The following is a 24,921-nucleotide window of genomic DNA, read 5'->3' on the forward strand; positions in this document are numbered from 1 at the left end:
CAGGTACATTGTATCACTGTTGCATATAAGTTGCTATACAACGATAAGGTAATTTTTCATGTACTTGGTGACAAAAACGTGAGCAAGATACAACGATTGACAAGAAAATGCAGTTAACTGATTATAGTAACTTAGTTAGATACAGTAGTGTCCGGTATAATCTTTGAGGCAAGAAAGAGGGGTGGATGTTTTCCCATCCTTACTCCTAAAGCTTGGTGCTCATCTGTAAGTCCACAAGCCGTATTCCCGCATGGTCTCGCGGCACAACACCCACTCTGTGGTGTCCGTGTAACCCTTCTTCAGATCCTCTGCACACCTGGAACACATGGAGGGCCAGGTAAGGAACAAGCAGTAGGACAGGATAGATTAAAGCTGCCACATTTAGATGACAACCTCCATTGGCAGATATTCTTAAACATTTTATTATGTCACTAGGTCTATTTTACTCTGGTAGCCCTTGTGTTAGTTACCATTTATGTTTTGTCAAGTTGTAATACATGTTAGTACTTAATTCTGCTACCAGGGAAAAAGTAGTTGGTACAAAATGTACTCGCACGTCCCCCTAGAAATATTTGACCAAGGAGCTCCTTGATTTGACGTACCCCATGGAACACTTCATGGGGTGAAAGTATCTGCCTGGGTTGGAGAAGGTCCGACTGCATATTGCACAGGCCTCCAAACATTCACCGGGCAGAGCGGTACACTGCGTGTACAGGGCGGCATTGACCACACACAGCAGTAACGCTACAGGACCGATACGAGCCATCCTCTGGAATAAAGGACAACGTCATTGTGTTATTAACGGAATTATAAAGGTTAGTAAGGTACAGGACATAGGACATTGTAAGAAAAATGTAACCACGGGCATCACGACGACTGGAAATGTAGCGTAAGTTTATTTGCATGTATGGTGATAGTTATTATTATAAGTAACTTTCTCTTTTTGACAGCAGATCCATTTTCTGTACTTCCTTCGTTAAAACTGCAAACAATTATAGCTCGTTAAAACGAATAACACTAAGTTTTAAAAAAAAACTCTTTCACGCAGCTCATGATCGATAGTGTTTTTTTAATTGTTGCAAATAGGATAAAAGAACAAGGCGGCTCCATTTGGGTTAATTATAGCAATAACATCCGTCCAGTATTAAACATAATTAGCTAATGGTCAGGTGTTGTAAGCCTAATGGCTAATAGACTTCAAAACGGGCAAATTGATGCTCCACGTCCGGTTTGTTTCATAGAGCCACAAAGTCATAGTTTCCCGGTCAATAGACATAATGGTTTTATAATAGGGACATATTCAACTTGTGAAGCAAGCTTCTTCCGCCTGGCAGCTGTACAGAATGGTCAATAGTCATTGCAACTAGCGCACGTTTTGATAAACTCACCCCTACCGGAAACTGCACGACGTAATCTAAATGTTGATCAGTAAATGGGCACAAGGGGCCGGGTCGCCCATACATCTAATTGAATAATCAACCCTGGGGACACGATGCCGACACGGCGCAATCACTCTCTGCAGACTAATGTGCCAATAATGAACATGTAAAGACTCGCTATATTTTGGAGGATGACATACTGACTTGCGGCCATTTGTTTGAATAGTTATTTATGTATTTAGGTGGCGTGATGCCAGACGATGAAGTCTTTAGAATATATATTTCAGTTTTTTTTTATTTATCAGGGACAGTTCTACTGAACAACTGTGCAAAGAGATTTCCAATCATAGGACTTTATTGAATACTTTCATAAACATATACAGGGCGTAGCTATACACCAGAAACATGTACGCTGTATAATATTGGTATCCAAAGCTATGTTAAGCCATCAGGCGTGACTATGACATTGTCGACCTATAAAACTCATAACAACAGTGATAACATAAAACTGTTACGAAAGGTCCACGGCACAACATCTGGAACCTATAATTACGGTAAAGATAAGATCAGAGGAAGTCTCTGGGATTGACAGGGAGGATCAAACCTTTCATCCGTACTTCAAGCCCAAGGCACGAAGCTGCCCTATAACTCACACGTGGCTGTCAGATTACAACAGCCGCGAGAAACGGCATGAACTCAATTAAACCGCCGACCTGCTGCAATTGACCTCCAATTCATCAGTAATGGCCAGGGTACACGCGTGTTCCGAGTTCACTGGGCGACGGTAAAAGCGGCAAAACGTTTCTTACCTGATCGCATTATGATATGGATATCATTTAATGGCATGATGGCGTGATAGAGGACTTGTATGGAGTTCCAATGAGAAAGGATAATGGGCACTTTACATAAAGTGACTTTTCTTTAATAGGAAACGGACCGATGAAGATATATCATTAAGATTTTATGTAACTTAAAAATAGTGCGGCCTCATACGATAGGAATGAACTCATATGGGTGGTTGACAAATCCTGCGATCCTCCATTTCCAGATGCCTACCGCTAGTGCATTTGCTCAAGTGAACAATATCGATGTGCCGATTATTGAACGCGTCATTGTAACCTTAGAGGGAATATTATTCTTTATTTCAGGCACTACAGGCCCATAACAATACAAACAATTAAAAATAATAATCAGCATCATAGTTGTCACAATATGAAAACTTTGAGCAAACCAGTCAGTAAAACCAGGGACAGGTCCCAAAACTTGCACTCTACTTTGCACAATGGAAGGCACCATGATCAGCACCACGGACAGGTCTGAAATCAGCACCATGGACAGCACCATAAGACGCACCACAGATAGCAGTAAAATTAGCATCTGTGCTACGGGTAAAGGCATGGGCAGGTGTTAAACGTTGAGTGTTATGGTCCAGTAGGCAGTATCACGCATGACCAATCATTCTTACGGTTCTTTTTTGTCCAATATGTTTGAAAATCCTCTGTAGCTATTTCCGCTCTTCAAACTCCTCCTGATATCATAATTGTATTTTCTTAAACCACATTTACCTCATGAAAAATAAGGCAGAAAATCAATATCGTCTCCTACATTGCAGACGTATGGATACCTTTCTTGCTTTGGAGACGCCAAGAAGAAGAGGGGGGAGATGGCTACTTGCCACACGTGACATTGGCTTTTGAGTGCTGTTATGTATTGTCTCTTCGTTAAGGTCCATCGACGCATGAAATAGCAAGATGGTGAAAACTCACTTCTAATCTTAACCATGTCGTCAAACAAGTCAGAACTTAAACTATCTTCTCTGACACCTCCATATGTGCGGAGAAGAGAACTCTAAAGAAGTTTGTCGGACCGGGGTAATTCAACCTTCTTTACATCCAAAGGGAACCATTAGTCATGAAGTGAACGTATGAAATAGCGCGTTAACTGCCGCTTCTATTCTTGTACCCGGTCCTTATCGATGGAGCAAATGCGAATACATGGAAGTAACACCGACTTTTAACCCGGTGTACTTTGCTATACAGTGAATATAAATATTCACTGTTTTAGTCTTATCTGGTTAATAGTGCGCACAAACAGATTCATGATACTTTTATCGTAGACATAATAAAGGCCTTTTGTGGCAGGAGGGACATTTTCGTCGTGCGATGAGGGCGCTTGTACCGAAGGCGTTCAGAAAAAAATCAGTACTTTTACATACCTACAGTACATGTTTCTGAGTCTATAAATTTGTCAATAAAGACGAAAATGGTAACGCTTTACTTTGTCCTATTCCTCTCTACTTGCTTACGTTCAGCACGAGGACAAAGCCCAGAGAACAGCAATCTTACTTTTAAGTCCTTCTATTTCCACAGTCATTCTTTTACATCTCCCCACTTAAGTACATTTATCATAAAAAAGAAGCCAGTATAAGGTACCCACCTACCAGTAGCGTGCCAGGACTTCTGTAACTCTTCCGATTCTTCCGCTCCCTTCCTTCCCGCTTCTTCGCCCGGATAGTGACCAGTGATCTCACACGTACACGCTTAGCTGACGGTACCTATGTGGAGAACTTGGAGCCCATTCGGCGCAGGTGCACCAGCCCCGCCCTCCCCTGGGTCCGGATATCATTGATATGTAACGACCACATAGTGATGACGTCAAGCAATATATGCCAGCGCGCCATCTATAACCGAGGTTAAACTAACTGTAATCAATAAGGATTCTTTATGTCACCGCATTGTGGTTAAGATAGAAAAAAGGCATATCTTATAATGAAGCAGTCTTTCAGTCATTTGAGCGACAAAAAGCTTGCCCATTGGCCAGTACAAGTAGAAGGTGCCATAGTCAGTCTCCTGTGGATTTTAACACAATGTGATTTACGGACTTGCTGGACACATGGAGTTCAGATGTCAATGACCTGGCGATGAACTGTGAATGATGAGAAACCAGGGTTAAAAGTTGGAGGCTTCATAATCCTGGTGTGACGTGCTTTAAATAGTGTTTGCAAGCAGGGTAATTAGTGTGTATCGTGTACACCTATATTCCTATTACTAACGTCTAATGATTTACTGTGAGCATGTAATCAACATCATTCATGTACTGTAATATCTATAATATTCATTCTACTCCTGATTTACTTCTTATGCGCCTAAGAGCGTTTATTTCACATTTACTTATAATTTGTTACTGGGCATGGACTTTTGCCCTAATCTGTATGTAAATGCTTTAATGTGTCCCATGAGCTCCTGGTGACAATTCTCTATTTTAGTGACATGGGATGAAATATATAGTCATACACACAAAACTTATTGTATTGTAAATCAAGAGTACACGAACCAGTAAGGGGTTTGAAAATATAGGAAAACACTTCAATTGACGAATTTGAAAAGCTGTAACTTAATTTTCCCCCCGCTAAACCACACAAACAATCTGATTTATATGTTCTGAGGATGACTGATTGTGGCTTTAGGCAGATACTAGTGGCACTGACATTTGAGATAAGCTAGTTATCTATTGAGTGAGTGAGTGAGTTATCTATTTCATAAAACAAGACAATTATTAGGACAGATAATGAGTGACTGAGAGAGCTGGATTGTGCGAGATGTGAATTCTTGTCCTGTTCTAGGATTGCCTGAAAGAAACGATGTCAAAGGCTAATTTGTGGTCTAGAGGTTTTTCTGAAGATCAAAGTTTAGTGTTTTATGCAAATTACATACCTTTTGATTCCTACTCCCACGGCTGTGTTTGTTAATAGCAAACTTTGATGTTATATCTCAACAATAGCAGCAGATGTTGGTTCCAATTTCTACCTCCCAAAGGTAATCTGCCTCATCAATAGGTAATGGAGGACGAGTCAGTCAGCCATTTCCGTACCATTAACAACTGACAAGATCAATGCCGATCTTCAGTGGGAAGTTGTTCCATGGCAAAACTTTGTCTTCAACAGTAACATTCAAAGTCAGGAGGGTAAAACTATGCCACCTTGGATGAACATTCATAACATGAAAGTAAGGAGTTGGGAAACACCATAGTCATTTTGATCAGTTTATTCAGTTTTCCTAAAATCTTCCTACCACTGACATACATCTGAAGCCATTTAATACCTACATGTTGTATATGTGTTATTCTAATGTTGTTTTCTGTTTGAAGGAAATGCAAAGGAAAAAAATCCACTGAAGTAAGTTACACCCAATACCATGTACTTCAGCATCAACATTTACCTTATTTAGATGCAAATATGGAAGGCACAGCAACATTCTTAGTATTTGATTGTCATATAAAGTACTGCACATTCATGTCTTTATTATTGCTGGAAAAAGATGAGCCAGTAGCAGTTTTAGTAGTCAAGAGTTTCAAGCCTTATCTGTGTACTTGCATCCCGCTATAGATTTCTTTAAAAGGAGATGCTTAAAGATGAGATAAGACTCGAGATACAAATATGAAATACACAATCATGTAGATGACAGCACAGGGCTAATACCATTACTACATAAAAGATGGTAATTGTTAATGCTCCCCAACTTTTGAGAGTCACTTGCATAACATTTGTACAAATTGGGAAGGTACCATTAAAAGTCTTTCCTTTTTTGCAGAGCAGTAACAACCGAACTTATAATTCCTACAATGAATAGCACTAGCACTGAAACATAAATTTTTCTGTCGGAAGTTCCTACTCCAGATATTATTCAGCTTTCTGAAAGCCTATTATGTGATTTAAAAGTATAAAGCCTGCTGATATGAATCTTGCAGGATCTTACAGAATTCTTTTGAAATATGAGCAAACAGAATTGCTATAGATCTATTTTAAACAACCATTTACATTACACTCAACATATACAACATATATATACAAAAATTACTTTCCTTAAGCTTATAGTAATTTGTTTAAATCTTTATGGTTTGCAATAACACCAGGTTATTGCACTTTTCCAAGTGGAAACAAGAGATGCAGCTATGTTTGTGACTCCCAACAACAGTGCAACATATTCAGTGCTTTTCTGCCAGAGACGTCCCAGTATTGAGGTGGCAAGAAGTGAGGCGATGTCAGGATTACGTGTCAGGAATGATGTTGAGCAGAGAATATAAGACCCTAAACATGGTAATATTTAGTAGTATTGACTTAGGGGATGCTTAACATACATATGTGACAAAAACATGAAAGTTGGTACATTGTATATGAAAGGTACATGCTTTATAGGGTTTTCTTGGTAGACTACATGAATCACACAGAAGCATGTCTCCTAAATTGCCTGTTGTAGAAATTGTCTTTTCATCATTAGTAATTGCTTGCAGAAATCCCTTTCCATTGCACCACATGTGGGAAAATAAAGGATGTTTCATAGACAACTGTGCTGTATGGAGGTTTTGTACAGTACATTTATTTGATTCAGCTGTAGCTGATATATTTCATTGTAGCTCTATTGTAGAGATAGTGATTAATCTCCAGTGTTTGCTGCCCCAAGCAGGCTGTATATTCTTGCCTTAAGCTTTGATAATCCATCATTAGGCCTACTAAAAAAATGTTGAGTTTCTGGTGGCCAAGATGTAGCTACCCACTCTTACTGAGAAAAACCTGCTGTCCCCAGCTTTTTTGGGTGGTTTCACCTCTGGCAAGGGTCATAAAATCTTTGATGTGACATCTGAGTAATCTCCTAATTTCAACATGTTCTCCTCATTTCTTATACAGTAGGAAAAGACCTGCCATGCCTACATGTAGGTCCAATCTATGTTGACTCCTTGTCATGTTGATAGCCAAACAACACATGTATAAATAGAAAAGGAAAAAATTATAAAGAACTATCTTTTTGCACTGCAATCAGAAACACAACATTAACTTTCCTAGGCCTTATGATTGAGAGTGGTTTGGTTGCTTTATTATGACCGTCATATACATCATGGCTTCATGGCCTGCGGAGGGTACATGTGCATCAGCAGGAACAGCGCAACATCGCGGGAAACCCAGTAGGACGTGTGTGACGTGATGGCCGAGATGTAGCGACTCTCCACACGACCCTCGCGCAACACATAGTCGATCCGGTGTTCCAACTCTGAGGGGGTGGGAATTCATTTGTTAAAATTTGACATAGCAATTATGTAATATGTTCCTAGCGTGTACATATTAAATATGTTACAATCCTACAAGGTACCCCAAAAATATTCTGACTATTTTATAATAGTTTTTGAAATCTGATAACTGTAAAGCCAAAATATAGATCAACCGAAAAGTAAATGTCTTGTTAATAAGTCTAATATACAATTCATATGTATAACATACGATTGTATTGATTTCTTGTAATTAGAGCATCATACAATACTGTCCATGTTAAAGAATGGCAGTGTATTGATATGGTCAATCAATGTGAATTTTTTCCAACTAAAGGGTATATGTATTGGGAATTCCATGCATTTTGGGAACATCCAAGTATGACCACATGATTAACCTCAAGGCCTACCTGGCAGGGAGGGGTCCTCTATTGGGAAGAGCAGATAAAAAGGAAGAAGAAACAGACTGAGTAAGATGCTTGAGACATACGATATCTAATCTCACAAAGATGCAAGTAAGATGCAAGTAAAATACAGCTCAAAGGACTTGGAACCATACTTGTTTCTAAAATTTCTAGATGACAAGTTCTTTATAAAGCAGATAGTATTTGTCAGCAGTAATATCTGCAAACTCTCTGAGCATTTTTTGTAAATCCTGATGTCCTGTACCTGCGTCTGTGTCAGCCAGCATGTCATCGTCTGAACAGAGGCACAGAGAGGAGCAGAGACAGGAACAGCATGTTAGAGTAAGACACATCAGTACAGGAGTGCTAAGGAGACTGATTTTTAAATCAGATTGTTAAAACAGAAACGTTAGTCAGGCGCAAGTTTACAAAAGACACAAATACAGAAGGAGATGTGTTGGGGCTATACCATTTCAACAGCTGAGAAGGGGGTGGAGAAGTAAGTTTTCGAGTTACTGTAGTAAAATTCTGCCATGCCTTTTCATCTAAAAAATTCTCATAACCGCATGCCATCTCTGTGATAGCTCTCAATGATATAGAAACTGTATCTGGCAAGTGAGTCTGTGCCAATTTTAAAGGCCAGCTTAGTACATGCAAACAGAGGAACTCCACAATACCTGAGTATCTGTATCCAGCCAGAGGAAAGGACACTAAAGGGAAGATGCAGACAGGGAGACAAAATAGCAGCAAGCTGATATATGTTACAGCATATGTGCAGAGCATCATTGCCAATTTGGCCAAAGGTTACTTGTTCAACTTAGAATGTTAGAGGACAGAGGGGAATAATGGGTAGAACATGTAAGCTAGAATGATGAGTTATATCAAGGTCATTGTTTAAACCATGCCTTTTTGTGTTTCAATTGTTTCATCAGTGCTACATCTTTAAAACCAGCATGCTGCTGTTAGCAGTGAGTGGATCAGCACAGGTTCATGGTACACAGAAAGGGCACAATAGCAACCAACCAAATAAAAACTGTACCATAATAAGAGTGAAGCAGACCACCTAATAAGTAAAACATAATATTCAGAAGCCCTAGATCCATCCAGTAAATTAACATTCATGGTATGGCTTGCAGAAAAAACCCCACTGGTATGGTAAAATAAGGTGATAACAAATTGTTGATACGGTACCAGTAATTGAAATGTCTCTCAATCCAGTATCAATTGTCTATTCCTTCACTACTTGCTTATAATTCAACTTTTCAACAAGTACAAAGGACATTACATCTTACAATTTTCCGTCACAAGCCTGGCAAAATTTGCAGTAAGGCAAATGAAAGATTGTCTGGTCAGGTTTGCAATCTGTGGACCATGTATGCTTGACATGTACCTATTCATACCCAGTTTGTAAAAAACTACCACCTCCTCTCCCACGTATACAGATGGACAATGAAATGAACCATGCAACAGATGCAGCCCCTGAACATACCAGCCATTTGTCAGGTGTGACCTCTGCGTGGCCCCTGACCAAGGCCAACTCAGACCACCCCACCCCAGCACCAGCTGTTCTCCTGCCTTTATGGTCTACATGTCAGTAATGGAGTGAGATTGTCTTCCCATGGAACACGCATTATGCTTTTATGCTGCATGAATCGAAACACCATAAAAGGGCCACTGGGCATGTTTCATAACTGCTGCTTGCTTATGATTGTTTATCAGTGTCATTTTATATTAACTCAGAAATATTGATCTGCTTTGTAACGTTGATGCATTGTACCCTATATTTTCTTCTATTATTGCAAAATATAAACTTTAATGAAATACAACTGTGACCATCAAAAAGGTAATATTTGCATTTTTCAAGTAATGTATGGAAAATTTGTAAAATGGGCATGATTTTCAGTGATAAGTGTTTCATTAATTCATTCAATCATTCATTCATTCACTCATTCAATTACTTCATGCAAACAGAGTACTTCAGATTCTTTTTGAATTTGATCATCCATCTTAACTTATGTGCTTTTGTTTGGTTTGTGCCAGGCCCTCCTTCGTCTGACATAATGATAAGAACACCAAAAACTAACATACAAATAGGATAATGGATAAAAAATGAAAAACAATCCTGCTGTCCCCCCCGCACCCACCTGTGCTGTCCACAAGGCCGTCCATACTGCTGAAGGACACAGCCGGCCCTCCTGACTCCAGCTCTCCCTCCAGCAGCACCTGCAGCTCCTTAGGAGCATCTGACCTCCCACTCCACTTGGACCACAAGCTCAAGGCACCTGGATACAAATATTAAGCAAATAACAAATTCTTATAAGATACCTTTGCTTGGAAAATCTTGATCATGATTTGACCAGTATGGAATCCCCAATTCTCATGTTTTTGATTTACTTCTTTGGGCCTGAGTCATTTAACACTACCTTAATATCATTGCAATACTATCCCTATTAATGTACATTTTGCTTATCTCTATTCAACAAAATACCAAATGACTACTAGTGCTCACCTTGTACCAGTGTGGACTCCTGGTCTTTCTTCCCATCAGCCACCTCAGCCGTGTGTAAGGGTGACGATGATTCCAGTGGTGTGGAGCTGCCACTGCCTGCCCCATTGCCATTTTCCTGCCCAGTAGATGCACCTAACTCAACAGATTCAACATCATTAATATAATACATTGGGTCACTCAGTTGCCATTGTTTACATCAAGAACAGGCTGAAGATTTTCATCCACTTTTCTATAGCTTCAACAGCAGTTCTGCACTCAATGTTGGCACAACTAGAATCCTAGCTAGTCACCGTTTTTCATGCAGAATCTGGCAGCATACATGTAGTTTTGTACTGTTTTCCATTTCTTTATGCCTTTCCTTGTATGCAGATCCTTGTCTAGGTACTATGATCCTAATTAGTCAATATCTGCTCCCTTAGTTGGTATCTGGCAGGTAGTGATTTGGGAGCAGATGTTACCTGAATGATGGTAGGTAATTCACCTTTTATCTATTGATCATATCACACTTCTACATGTATAATGCAATCTTTTCCTGATATGAGCAAATAAATTGGTTATCCTGAAGAAGACTAGAGTTCTGGTCAAAAATTGTATTTTTCCACATCCCAAAAGATTTATCAGGGTTAACTTTGCATAAGGTACCCAAGCTGCGTACATGTACCCCTTACTGACCTTTATCGACCATTTGCTGTTCTTTGGCCTTTTTGAAGGCCACAGGTTTGATGTCATAGTAGAGCGGGAGGGCAGACTGGCTGTAGTTGTGGATGAGCTGGGGCTGGATACCGGCATAATGTCTGAGGATGAGGGGCTCGATCCTGTAGGCCTGATGTAGAAAAGGTGGCATAGACTGTTCCATTTGCTATCAACATCTGAACTAAAACTACCACTACCTGTCTCTTAAATCATACAAATTTTAAATCTTACAATCTGTAAGTTCAAAGGAGTACACCTTTTATAGGAAAAAGTTTCTTTCCTGACTGTTTATTTCCATAACAAATACAAACTTAATGCTTCACAGCTTAGCTTCAAGAGAATCTTAATGAGTACCTACCACTGGGTCTGCTGGATGGAAGATGTTAAAGAGCCTCTTGCAGAGATTGGCAGGTATGATGTGCTCCAGAGTACCAACCCCCTGTGCACGGACCCCCCTCAGACACAGGAACACAGCCAGGGGGGAGCCCAGACAAAAAAAGTTTTCCACCTGTAATAGATGGGACAAGGTGTTATTAACAGCTTCAGGCCACAAGAAGTGCTATTGAGAGATGACCTAGTTTTCTTAACATCAAATCTTGTATATGGGAGCCCCAAAGTGACAAAATTAGGTCATCTTGCCATCTAGGACATCAACAGCTTCAAGATGAAATAATAACTAACTTGTCATAAGTTTTTACAATGAGTAATTATTAAGATGGTTTATGATACCACTCCACTTTATGCAGAATGTGAACAAAAAAGTACAGAAAATTGTCCTGCAGATACCTCACTTCGTCACTATTAGTATTGCATTGTATCAATCAACTATCATTGGTCAACATCCCCATATGCTTCATTCTCAAAAATGGAGAAAGGTCACCGATCAAAGATCATGAAATAAGTCAACCATTACTTATTAAGTAGCAAGCTTTGCCTAACAAAGGTCAACATCCTGTTAACATACTTATTACACAGACAGGAATAACAGCAACAGTTACTTCAAGTAAACTTATTGTGGGCCTGCAGAAATCAGTAAGCACATTCTGCTAGTATAAACACAGTGGACTAGCAAACACTGTATAAGATGGCACCTAGAGCTGTGGTGCTTTTGTTCCTTCTGTTAGTAGATCTCAGCTATGAAGCTGTTCCTATAGGGGTCAGGAACAGGCTGGGAGAGACCGAGGAAGCTGATCACACTACAACAGCCTCTGTAAGTAACTGTCTGACGTTTTGTACCACCTGGCTGTAATCCCAACTGTTCTAAGCAATAACTGTAGCAGTCATGTTTCCAGTGTCTGCTTTAAAGATTAAGATTTGCAATGAAAAACACACTGAAGGTTCATAACCTGTTCAACAGGTTAATGGCTTTAATGCAGTGGCCAAATGCAAGCTGAGTGGGAAGTTTGTGCAAGGCTAAGGATTCAATACAAGCAAATTTTTGGAGTGTAACAATCAACAACATGGATTGCTTATTAGTAGTAAGTCGTGAGGTGGAATAGAAATCCTGTTAATCTGTTTGTTTCAATGAATTGACACATTATTCCAACATTGTCACCCAGTGCACATCGACATGCTGCTCGTCCAGTTCGGACCAGGCGCTGGAACACCTGCTGCAGTACCTGCACACACAGGACCACCTGGAGACCACTGTGCAGGAACTACAGGGCAAGGCTGATGTTCTTCAGGCACAGGTCAACGAACTCAATCAGAATGAGCAGAGTGCAGTAAGTGTGGGGAGGGGGCAGATGCCACAAATAAATAGAAGTTCTTCAGGATCTTCTTATTCTTCATAGATTTGATCTCATGAGAACCTTGAAATATCCAATAATCCATTGGAGTTGGAAAACAACATCTACTACACATATGACAAGCCCTGTCTATTCCCAAAAGGTACCCAAATCTTGGGGCTTTTATCCAACCATGTCATATCTACTTGACTGGTGTTCAATTGACACCAGACCTGTCTTTCTGTGGTTAAAATCTGTCATTTTAAGCTTACAAAAATATCTTTTCATCAATGTCGCGTTATTAAGTCAGATTTTTTGACAAATGTGGGTCCAATAAAACATGTGTGCCAGTAGGGCCAATCTAATTATCACTAATATTAGAGTTAAAGGCCATGTCTTTTGTCATTGTCATTTGTAGGATTAACTCAAGACCCCCATCTTGTGCTTCCAGTACCTTGCTGAACAGGACCTAAGGGCAGCAATAGCTACCCTTCAGAATACTGTCACCAACCAGGATGCCCTGATGGAACAGCAGGACAGCACCATCCAGCAACAGGCTGCAGCTTTACAGCAACTCCAGGGAACCATACAGCAACAAGCTGCCCTGATACAGCAGCAGGACAGCACAATTACACAGATGCAGGCTCTCCTGGCACAGCTGGCCAGTAAGGACCCAGTAATAGCTCAGTTTTTTTCCATACAGTTCTTTAAAAAATGTTTGAACAAGAAGAAATGGCCTATGTACACATTTTTACAATACCAATCCAATTGGCTATTGTACATGTACAGGTGCGTGTGCACTTGTGTGCTGGATGACATGGGATAAGGATAAGTAACAACAATTCATTCAAGATTATGAATGTATAATAGCCAGACAGGCATTTTGACATGGTAACAGGCATCCTTGATGTAAATAGTTTCTATAGTCAATTTCCTTTAGAAGTGGTTAATGACCACACAAGCGTGTATATTTTGAGGTCTTTTGTTCCTTAATTTCAGACAAAGTGAACGGTCCCCGTGACTGCCTGGAGCTGTTGAACACCGGCCACACCACCAGTGATGTCTACACCATCTACCCAGATGGAGGGGGGAAGAGCCCCATCCATGTGTACTGTGACATGGACACTGATGGGGGCGGATGGACGGTACTCTTACACCCCATTTGATCTGACACCCGTGTTCCAACACCCATATTTTCTGACATACCGGTACTCTAACCCCAGCCTTAACATAGAAATACCAGAATATAGGGCTATTCCCCAATGGTACTTAGGTAGTGGAAATCAGTTTTCTGACTGAATGGTATGTACGTTATCAGTATTGACTTTATTCAGAGATGTCCTACAAAACTACAAATATGCGAGCAATAATTGCACAACAAACATAACATGTACTGATATCTACTTCATCAGCTCTTCCAAAAGCGTCAGGATGGTTCAGTGGATTTCTACCTGGACTGGCAGGCATACAAGACAGGGTTTGGGGACCTGAGAGGAGAGTTCTGGCTAGGTATATAGAGTAGGATCAGGGTCAAGCCTGTACTTTGCCTTGTTTTGTGTTCTGCCATCACCATACAGCTACTAGTACTGCTACTAGATGTCTTCACACCTGAAGAGCTATAATAGCATTGTTGTACATCATAACCTGGCATGTTGTTATCTAATGGTTAATCAGATTCAACTCGGAATGAATGGCTTACAAAATCAACTGGGGACATATTACAGTAGTAAGTGAATTTAAGATAGTTCTTTTCATAATAGATAGAGATTATATGTAAGACTCCGCAGTTAAGTGACATAATTATGTGTTTAACCATGAACTCTGCAATTACTGACAAGAAGACTTTTGGCCAAAGACCTAATTCAATCTTTTTATTAAGAATACCTTTTTTCATTGATATCTTCTTTTAATATCACAGGCAATGACAACCTACACCGACTGACATCCCAGGGTATGTATGAGCTGAGGGTGGAGCTGGAGGACTTTGACAGCAACACAACCTTTGCCGAATACAGCACATTCAGGGTGGAAGATGAGATGCACAAGTACAAGCTATCTCTTCAGGGGTTCTCTGGAACTGCAGGTTAGTGACCAATCTTATAGACAGAAATTATAACATGAATCTCTAATACATTGTATCTCAGATTCAGATCTAGACATTTGTTACAATTTCCACTTTATACTAAACCCACTTGAAAGCACTGCAAGCTACAACAGAATAAAACAATCAGTATGAGAAATCCACTTTGTGACATATTCTGTACAGGGATGTATGAGTTTTGATATTGCCTGGTATTCCACCATACATCATTCAATGAAAGCTAGATTACATGATTGCATGTAATAGGAAATAGAGAAATACATCCCAAACTAGAATCATAAAGCCACAAAGTCAAGAGTGTATGAAAAAATCCATGAATCTATACATGAATACAACTTTGTAAGCAGTCATTCAAACTTCACAGAGACCCTCACAGAATGATCTGGGCAATGGATATGTCCACATTACTGTATCTTGGGTGGAAAGAGACTCAAAGCTGAAGAATACTTTTGTTGTTCTGGTACAGGTGATGGCATGGCCAACCACAACAACATGTACTTCTCCACCAAGGACAGAGACAATGAACAGCACGGTTATGACTGTGCTGACAAGTATAAGGGAGCATGGTGGTACGGAGACCGCATCTGCCACCGGTCCAACCTGAACGGACAGTACCATGCCGGGGCCCACCAGTCCTTTGCTGATGGAATCAACTGGCAGCCGTGGTTGGGAAACAACTACTCCCTGAAGCGTACTGAGATGAAGATTAGGCCAAACTAGATTTCATCACTATTCGGTTATCAATAAAGTATCAAAGTCAAGAAATCCATGTAGTGATGTTGTGACCTTAAATCTAAAGGTTTTGATTGGCTGACAATGAAAGAAAGAAAGAGAACGCAGGTCACTAGGCCAGCAAAAACAAAGTGTTCTCCTTTGGAAACCTTCTTTTTCATCAAATCCCCAGGATAATTATTTTTCTTTCCTTGGACATCAATAGGCTAAAACATGGAACAATCACTTTCATAAGAGACAAACACTTTGACGATACTTTGCAAGAAGCAGCAAAAAGCAGTGATGAGCATGAATTGGTAAGAAATTTGCAGTGAAAAGAAGACATTGCCAAAGAACATTGTTGTATTTGTACCAGTGGTGCACCATCAATTCACATACATTTTGCAGTAATACAACAGGATGATAGGGGGAGCATATAATTGCCTGTTTCTGTCTCCACCGTTCTAACACCCAATAATGTCTATATTTTCAGATGTTGACATTGGTTGTATAAGATACACAAGCACACACATATAAACACACAAATAGAAAATAAGCAAACAAACATAATACACATACTAGCTGTTTAAAAACATGATCATGCCCTGGTGACTTGTGTTCAACTTGAATAGAAACCAGACTTCAACCAATCCCTGAATTTCTTGGTTGTTTTCCCTTACATCTATGGTATCCAGACCATTAGTGTGTCATGTTTTGTTAGCTGCCTTAAGTTTGTTCATCACATGATGCTACATGTGTATATACAGTATACACAAGTTTGTGGGGTGACTTCTAAGTTCTATCAAAAACAAAAAGATCTCCTTGGTGGCAGTCATAAAGAATATTTCCTGTAAAAGATGGATGCTTTTGTTTGGGATGTACAGCTAGCAGCTGGCTGAAGATAATCGTCTTAGATGTGTACTCCAACAATAATGTTCAGAATTTTTTCTGGCAGAAAACAGTATCCTAAACTGTTACATAAGTTTATATATTAAACAGAACACATGCAAAGTTGCACACATACATGTATACACAAATGGATTTAATAAACAATATTTATTGTGTTTTAAAGGAATTTGTTTACACAGGGACAAAAGAACTGCGTGCATGATCTTTGGGGGTTAGAGAAAATGCTACATAGAAAACACACATAGTCATATTAGTTGATATAGCACTATCCCCAACCATAGCCATAGAGGTGGCTAACCGTTTTTCTTATTTTGACAGGTCCAGAAAAATGGAAATGAAAAAATTCTGTGGACCGGATATTGGACCTATTTGAAAATTAATTGGAAAACAGATTATATGATTAGGCATTCATGCATTTTGGGGCTTACTGGTCGAGGAAAGTAAGAGCTCAGTAGAGTAGAGTCTTAAATCATTTCTACCCAAGTTTTAAACAAATGTACAGTCAATCGAAAAGAGGCAGTTAGCCTTGTAGGGTTTTAAAATGCCGATGGGAGTCAAATACTCTACCAAACACATTTCTTTCTCAGATGTAGCGAAATGGACCATTGTTTTGCATATCATCCATTCACAAGTTTTCACATACTGAATCACTCAGGTCCAGGTTCAGGTCTGGACCTGGACCTGATCCTCTGGACCTGAACCAGACCTGGACCTGAATTTTCTGTACGGGTAGTCCGGTACCCAGCCCTAGCCATTGTGTTGAGGAAAATCATATTTCACTGAGTAGCAAGGTGTGTAGTGAAGTTATGTTATTTGTATTGATCTTATAGACATATAAAATATTCATAGTATAGGAAACAGTGACAATTATGCGGCCATTTGCCTTGCCTGGTGGCTCAATGTGGCAGTTGTTAAGATACATTATGTACCAATATATCACATGAATGCCCTGGTAGCCAACAGAAATAGAAATGAATCTCCAACCAATCCATGATTTCCTGAATTCCTTGGTTGTTTTCATCTGCAACAATTGCCATAGTATCCAGACCATTCCTGTGTCATGTAGTCGTGGCTTACATTTGTTTATCACATGTTGCTACACGATTGTGCACAAAATGAGACTTTAGACTCAAAAAAAGGTCCCGTGCCCCTCACCTTCAAAACAGCATAACAAGCAAAACTCAAATCTCCTGACACTGTCTGGAATGTTTATCAACCTAGTGATTAATGACCCACTCATCTATTCATATCTACTGATTGCTAAGAGTGTTTGCTTGAAGATAGTGTTTGCATACTCAACAATAGTTACGCAAGCAAAGCAAGACTTGTCTTGTTGCCAGAGTAACTTTTGTATAGAACAACTCATTAGCCTAGATGTCTAACCTTCACAAAGGTAGCACAGTCAGCATTTTTCTCTGGTTACAAACAATCCAGAAAAATATGCATGCTCTCACTGCCAGTGGTCAATGTGATTTTAAACAACACTGGGACAGTCTGCTTATTGGCCTTACATGTCAATTATAAGCAACCAGTCCTTTGTCATGATTTATTTTGTCATATATTTCAAACTATCGAGATATTCAACTTCATAGCCAAGTAATTTTCCAAAACAAACACAATTGTCTTCAAATTCCAAGTGGACAATATCAACCACATTTCCTGAACGACCGAAAAACCCTTAAAGTAATTGTTTATGCCAAGTGTCAGAAAAGTTTGTCCACTCTATGATTTATCTACAAACATGTATGTAAAACATCAACAGTGCTTAGCATGAAGATTGTTGTTACGATATTTGGTCAACATACCTCTGTATAGGCTATGGGGGCATTCAATAAGTTCTCGTCCTTGAAATGGGCACAATTCAAATTTTGAGGAACAAATATAAATCCTTTTACAAATATCCACCCAAATCTCATCATTGTGGTCGTTACTCTGTAGGCAAGGCTCTTTTCAAATTCAAGGAATATGAGGCAAGAAAAACTTGAGTTGTGTTTCTCATGCCATGAAACCTACAAACTTTAGGACATTATCAAAATGTTCATTGAGGAATCACTTTCAATTGGATATTAATCAGAAGGAAGTGTGTGTGACTTCAAGCAGAGCACCACCTCTACCTTAAGGACCTTGGTACAGTTCAATTGCCCATGGCTTTCCTTTTCTCTTACCGCTTTCAAAACTTTTCATACTTCTCTTTCAAAATGTTGCCTGCAAATTAATGATCAGTTACTTAATTTTTGTTGTACATTGACTAAAGGCTTCATACTTCATATTAAGCCAAACCAGGTCTCAGTAACCACTTAAGGGACTTAAATTTGGCCGTACATTTTTTATTACCTTCACTCAAGGTCATTGGCTGTGTCTGGTTTGACTATACCCAAAATTTGAGATGTGCCCCAAATGTTTCTAGGTGAGGCCAAGAATTTATTGATTGTCCCTTGTATTTAACAACTCTGGATTTCATGTGACCTGCCACCAAACAATGACGTGAATGTGCCATTTAAAAACCTGGCTTTGATCGCTGGGTCCATTCCTGACAGAAAACACCATGAGGGGACTCGTGGTTCTGGCGCTTGTTGTGCTGCTGCACCAAGGAGAGGCAGTGAGCAACAAGAAACTTCTTGAGAAACTGCCTGAGAACGTCCGTGGGAAGGACTCTGGCGAGGCTGACAACATCGCACGTTCAAGCGAATCGGGGAACTGGGGAAATTGGTGGCAGTCACTGTCACAATCATCATCATCATGTCAGGCATCCTGCCAGACCCTGGAGGACATGCAGTCCTACATGACCAATGACGTAAGTACTACTTTTACACAAAATACATGGTATTTTCAGACTGTCTCTTGCTTCAATTTTTTTTGTCGACTTTTAGAAATAAAAAAATGTCTTAAAATCAAAGAGCTAATGCATCACGGAAAAAGTAAAGCATCTTGTCTTCCATTTGTGAAAGTCAAACCAAACACATGGAGATATAGAAATTCTTTGACAAAGACTAGCTTGTTTCCCAGCATCTTGTATACACAATCCCTGTCACTAATCATGTTTCTTCCAAGCTGTCTGATATGAATAGACAATAAACTCAATATTTGAAATTTATAATTGTGGATGTGGTCAAATTCAATGAAGAGGGGTTTTGTGCTACAAGCCATTCCTTATTAGATGAATCTGACTCCAAGAATAATGTTCAACATATAATCAGATACCTTATCAAAGTTTGATATCAAGCAGATCTGATGGGAAAACAAGTGCTTCATACATTGTTCACTTATAAGTTTCCATTCTAATGGTAATGATAACAGTCTTAAGCAAAAAGATGGCTGTAGCCTTGAACAAAGAAGGCATGGTCTTTTTTCTTTGGCCTGTTTTAGAGAATTTCAGGGCAATGAAGGCTAGTCTGTGTTTTGCAAACTCAGCTTTCCGGGGCTAATTGGCCCCTCCCCACAGGCGGGGCAATGTAGGACAGGGCCAATAACAAGCGCAATTAAATCAGGATAAAGAAAAGCTAAATCATACCATACTTGCTTCACACAGTAACATTTTCAGCATCAGAAATCTTTAGAAGCTAGACAGGTATTTTTTCAGACCATTTTGACAAATCAAGTTAGAGGTCTTCCAGCATTTATTATATTTCAATGTCCAGGTAATGGCTACAATCACTATGCAATTTTCGTTCATTCATGAAGTTCACAAAGTAGACACAAAACAAGCAAGAAAGAGACACAGCAAAAACAATTGATTCTGAAGCCACATACAAATTGGTAGAAGAAAGCTTCTTGGAAATAAAAAGCTATGATATCAATGAATTTCAATTGCTACATGTAAACTTAAGAAAATTTGTTTGACAGTTGCAGGCCCAGACAGACCAGACCACCACAATTCAGGCTCTCCAGGCAACAGCCAGCAGTCAGGACAGCATCATCCAGCAGCAGGCTGCAGCTTTACAGCAGCTGGAGGGAACTCTGCAGCAACAGGCCACCCTGATTCAACAACAGGCCAGCAGCCTGCAGCAACAGCACGGCACCAGCCAACAACAAGCTAGCTCATTGCAGCAACTGGAGACCACCATACAACAACATGAAACCACCATCCAGGCACAGGCCACCAGCCTGCAGCAACTGGAAGCCACCAACCAGCAACAAGCCACCAGCCTGCAGCAACTCGAAGCCACCAACCAACAACAAGCCACCAGCCTGCAGCAACTGGAATCCACCAATCAACAACAAGCCACCAGCCTGCAGCAACTGGAAGCTACCAACCAGCAACAGGCCACGCTGATTCAGCAACAGGCCACATACCTGCAGCAACTGGAAGCCACGATCGAGCGGCATGAAAAAAATGAAGAACTACTGGCAGGAGAATTGCAGCAACTTCAAGCAACTGTCCATCAACAGGGAAGTGACCTACAGCAACACGTTCAGCAACTGGCCCTCAGCCTGCAGCAGCAAGATACTGCTGACCAGCAACAAGCCAGCACATTGCAGCAGCTGGAGACCACTCTACAGCAACATGAAACCACCATCCAGGCACAAGTAACAGGCCTGCAGCAACTGGAAGGAACTGTGCAGCAACAAGCCACTAGCCTGCAGCAACATGAATCCAACATCCAGGCACAAGCCACCAACCTGCAGCAGTTAGAAGGAACAGTTCAGCAACAAGCCACCAGCCTGCAGCTGCAGGAAACTGCTGACCAGCAGCTGGCAACCAACCTGCAGCAACTAGAGGGGACTGTGCAGCAACAAGCCACCAGCCTGCAGCAACAGGAAGCTGCTGACCAGCAGCTGGCAACCAACTTGCAGCAGTTGGAGGGAACTGTGCAGCAACAAGCCACCAGCCTGCAGCAACAAGTCATGACGTATGGACAACAAGCAACCAGCTTACAGCAACAGGCTGCCATCATCCAGGAACAAGCCAGCAACATCCAGCAACTGGAAGGTAAGACCAAAAAGCATCAGATTCTTCAGTACTCCATACAAGAATCCGTTTTCACCAGATGTGATAAATCAGTACATGGGTGTACTTAGGAAGTATATTTCTTCACTCTCAGATATACTGAATGCTCCCCGTGACTGCCTGGACCTGTTCAACACCGGCCACAACACCAGTGATGTCTACACCATCTACCCAGGGGGGAAGGATCCCATCCATGTGTACTGTGACATGGACACAGACGGGGGAGGATGGACGGTACTAACTATCAAATAGTATCATAAAATATACAAGTACCATGGATGATTGAGACACTGAATTTTGTATACTATGGGCAAGTAGTGACTTACAGTCTACTCTAAAGCAATGATAGGCATAGCATTCTACCACAAGTACACACAAACACAAAGATAATATATCAACTTAGTATACCCTCTTAACTGCAACCTCCAGAAAGTATAGCAGCAATGTGTGCTTCAGAATCTAGGATAAAACCCAGTTACATCTCATGATTAACAATCAATACTTAGATAAATACATGGGCCTCCTTTGACCAGGTTTTACACAATCATAATTTGTAAATGATAAAGAAAAACTCTTTGTCGTCCTACCAAGTAATGTACATCTGGTGGATTTTTGTCTGATGCAGGTCTTCCAAAGACGACATGATGGTTCAGTAAGCTTCTCCTTGGACTGGCAGGCCTACAAGACGGGCTTTGGAGACATCAAGTCAGAGTTCTGGTTAGGTAAAATATCAAATTGTTATCCCATATGACATCAGGATTCTGCTGAAAGATTCACTTCAGAGATGAGAACTAACTAAGAAGGAAAAGGGTTAAGGTAGCTACTAGTTTAGAATTCAACATTTCAATCTATGCTGCCTATAATTACAGCATACATTTCCCAAACCTAATACTATGTATATTCTGAGACTGCAATGCTATATCTTGACAGTCAAAGGATTATACAAATCAATTTACAGGCAATGACCATCTGGCAGAACTGACTGCCCAGGACGTGTATGAACTGAGGGTGGACCTGGAAGACTTTGAGGGAAACTCAGCCTACGCCAAATACAGCACCTTCAGGGTTGCAGATGAAGTGGAGGATTACAAACTGACTGTAGATGGATACTCTGGAACTGCAGGTATGAGGAAAACAATCCCAGTGTCTCCCAGTTCATAGCACACACACCAAAGCAAGAAGAGAACAAAAGGCATACTTGAGGAAGTAACAGTCTTAAAGACTTCTTGAAATTTTCCTTCCAAATCATATCTAGATATTCTAATTACATGATTGTATTTCAATCAAATTGTCATAGTACAATAACATACTGGTAACTACTGTATACCCATTGCTTACCTGTGATTGATAATATGATCTTATGAACTTTACAACAAATTCTAACATCATTCTCTTTGCTACTTTTCTGAAAAAGAAAATGCACAATCATAAATTTTGGGGTGGGGTAACAGACCTGGTATTTCCTTATCTTATGAACAAGTGGATCTGTTATTTCAGGGGACGACATGACATGGAGTTCCACCGCATCCTTCTCCACCAAGGATGCGAGTAACTATGTCCACCATGGCAACTGTGACCTTGGCAACAAGGGCGGCTGGTGGTACAGCAGTTGCCGTGATCCCAACCTGAACGGCCAGTACCTGGTTGGGCCACATCAGTCTAATGGGGACGGGGTGAACTGGAACCAGTGGAGGGGAGACCGCTACTCTCTCAAACACACTGAGATGAAGATCAGGCCTACCTAAACTCCAGCTCTATGAATGCTCATGGCCATACTAACATTAAAGTTAGTCAAGACAACCTGTTCAATCTGTCGAGTATCATTAATGTGCCATCCTCTGCAAAAAAATTTTAAACTTAAGTACATTTAGAGATCAAAATGACATATTCTTGATGTGTGGCTGGCCCCACATTGCTGCACATAGGGAGTAGATTTATTTCAATGCCACTTCATGAATAACCTATATTTTGAACTGTTCCATTATGGCTTTAAGAAGTGGTTACAGTCAATGTACTAAGAAACCTTGTAATTCTTACGAATGTATGTATTTATGGCAAATATACCTGGATCCTCTGAGACCCAATATTTTGAGCCTTAAAATACAACACTGCAATTTTTTTCGAGAAGTGCACATTGACAAAGTGGCCTATGAGTGTATTAGATAGAAATAAAAACTTTTCAACTGCTTCTATGGGTGCAAGTTGAGTTTTTCCAGCTTGTTCAGCACAGTTGAATACTTTAAGCGTTACTAATATAATAAGTAGCTTATGTCCTTCATTTGAAAGTATGTGAAGGTTTTGTCACTGACTTTGCAACATTCTCCCTAGTGTAGACCCATGGCAATATGGGTCTCTCTGTGGTCGCTCTACCACACTCTCCTTAACACTCCTCACACACAAGTTGTTAGAAGCAGCGGACAAACCTAGCCAAGGGACCACACTAACTTCTCGCGGGCTTTTGACTCCGTCCAACACAGGACCATTTCTTAACTAATCAATCTCGGCATTCACCCATTACTCGTACCATGGGTAGGCGACAGAGAGTCAGGTACATAGGTGTAGTGTCAGACTGGCAGATGTTATCATGCAACGCACCCCAAGGCCAGTTGATTTTCCTGGATATGTAAATGATGCTGTCCCAGTCAACGAAACTACAGCAGACACCTACAAATGTGTTGATGATATGTCCTTTTCAGAGTCATGATGTGTCTAAATCACCATCTATCTAAGATTACATCGACGGCCTACATGTAGCTCGGTGGACTAATGACAATTATATGACTCTCAGCCTCTCAAGATGTAAAGTCCTTGCTTTTGTACATTAAACACCAGCCACCACTGCCACCTAAGAATACAATCAGTCCCACACGACTGGAGGTGGTTGATGCTGCACTTATTCTCAGAGTGATCTTATAGATTAATATGAAGTGGTCTAAACATATCGCCATGATTGTTGGGAAGAGTAGTACCCTCTGTAAAGAAGGAATGGACTCTTTGACCTGGTATAAGTGTACATTGGCTTTGTTCGCCAAGTGCTGGAATATGCATGGCAGGTATGGCACCTGGTGCTGACTGTCACAGAATCAAAGTCGATTGAAAGGGTCCAGAAAAGGGCATGCAGGATAATTCTTGGCCGGTCCTTAACTACTTCTGACTCTTAGGAAGTTGCTACAACTGTCTGAAAGGTTTGTCAACTAAGTGATTTATTACACACTAAGAACAGTGATAAGTGTGCTCTACATTCTCAATTCTCCTCAAAACAATCTTTCAAATCTCAAAGAAATGTTTACCAAAGCTGTCAGAAAAAGTTTTGTAACCAACCATATTGCTATGGTATGTAAAACTATGTCCGGACACATTTGCATAGGAGGACAATATGCAGGCTATTTTAGTACCTAAAAAACACCAGCCATTGACAGCCAGACAACTTGACCAACCCAGAGTCCCTATTTGATATTGATTATGCAACATTTGCCAGCCAACAAGCATGAAGTCAAGCAC

The 24,921-nt window shown here is 40.4% G+C and overlaps 3 protein-coding genes and 1 long non-coding RNA gene across 8 annotated transcripts in view; 2 read left to right on the top strand and 2 right to left on the bottom strand.

The window, feature by feature from the left end:
• Nucleotides 1-7: 7 nt before the first annotated feature.
• Nucleotides 8-3,996, bottom strand: LOC118423486. The gene is made up of 3 exons (XR_004832058.1): nt 3,816-3,996; nt 603-769; nt 8-316 (listed from the first exon to the last, which is right to left on the bottom strand). It is a non-coding gene; the product is annotated as an uncharacterized LOC118423486 (long non-coding RNA).
• A 1,407-nt stretch (nt 3,997-5,403) lies between these two features.
• The window catches only part of LOC118427130 (phospholipase DDHD1-like), a 32,319-nt gene continuing 12,801 nt past the window's right edge, over nt 5,404-24,921 (bottom strand). The window contains exons 10-17 of one of the 5 annotated variants that reach the window (XM_035837931.1): nt 11,383-11,532; nt 11,004-11,154; nt 10,332-10,463; nt 9,967-10,104; nt 8,500-8,532; nt 8,088-8,117; nt 7,829-7,846; nt 5,404-7,423 (exon numbers count right to left, since the gene is read on the bottom strand). In XM_035837931.1, coding sequence (XP_035693824.1) covers nt 7,269-7,423; nt 7,829-7,846; nt 8,088-8,117; nt 8,500-8,532; nt 9,967-10,104; nt 10,332-10,463; nt 11,004-11,154; nt 11,383-11,532 — 807 coding nt within the window. In that variant the 3' untranslated portion in view covers nt 5,404-7,268. The other 4 variants (XM_035838672.1, XM_035839483.1, XM_035840260.1 and 1 more) reach the window with 4 other exon arrangements.
• Nucleotides 11,770-15,617, top strand: LOC118431928 (ficolin-2-like). Its single transcript, XM_035843755.1, has 7 exons — nt 11,770-12,234; nt 12,584-12,748; nt 13,203-13,416; nt 13,751-13,896; nt 14,164-14,260; nt 14,670-14,834; nt 15,319-15,617. Exons 1-7 carry the CDS (start codon nt 12,109-12,111, stop codon nt 15,570-15,572), a joined length of 1,167 nt encoding a protein of 388 aa, XP_035699648.1. The 5' UTR covers nt 11,770-12,108; the 3' UTR covers nt 15,573-15,617.
• On the top strand, nt 18,999-23,224 carry LOC118431100 (fibrinogen C domain-containing protein 1-like). Its single transcript, XM_035842565.1, has 6 exons — nt 18,999-19,266; nt 20,316-21,402; nt 21,515-21,654; nt 22,046-22,142; nt 22,379-22,543; nt 22,918-23,224. Exons 1-6 carry the CDS (start codon nt 19,018-19,020, stop codon nt 23,163-23,165), a joined length of 1,986 nt encoding a protein of 661 aa, XP_035698458.1. The 5' UTR covers nt 18,999-19,017; the 3' UTR covers nt 23,166-23,224.

The sequence above is a fragment of the Branchiostoma floridae genome, chromosome 1, assembly GCF_000003815.2.
Source record: "Branchiostoma floridae strain S238N-H82 chromosome 1, Bfl_VNyyK, whole genome shotgun sequence".
Taxonomy (NCBI): domain Eukaryota; kingdom Metazoa; phylum Chordata; class Leptocardii; order Amphioxiformes; family Branchiostomatidae; genus Branchiostoma; species Branchiostoma floridae.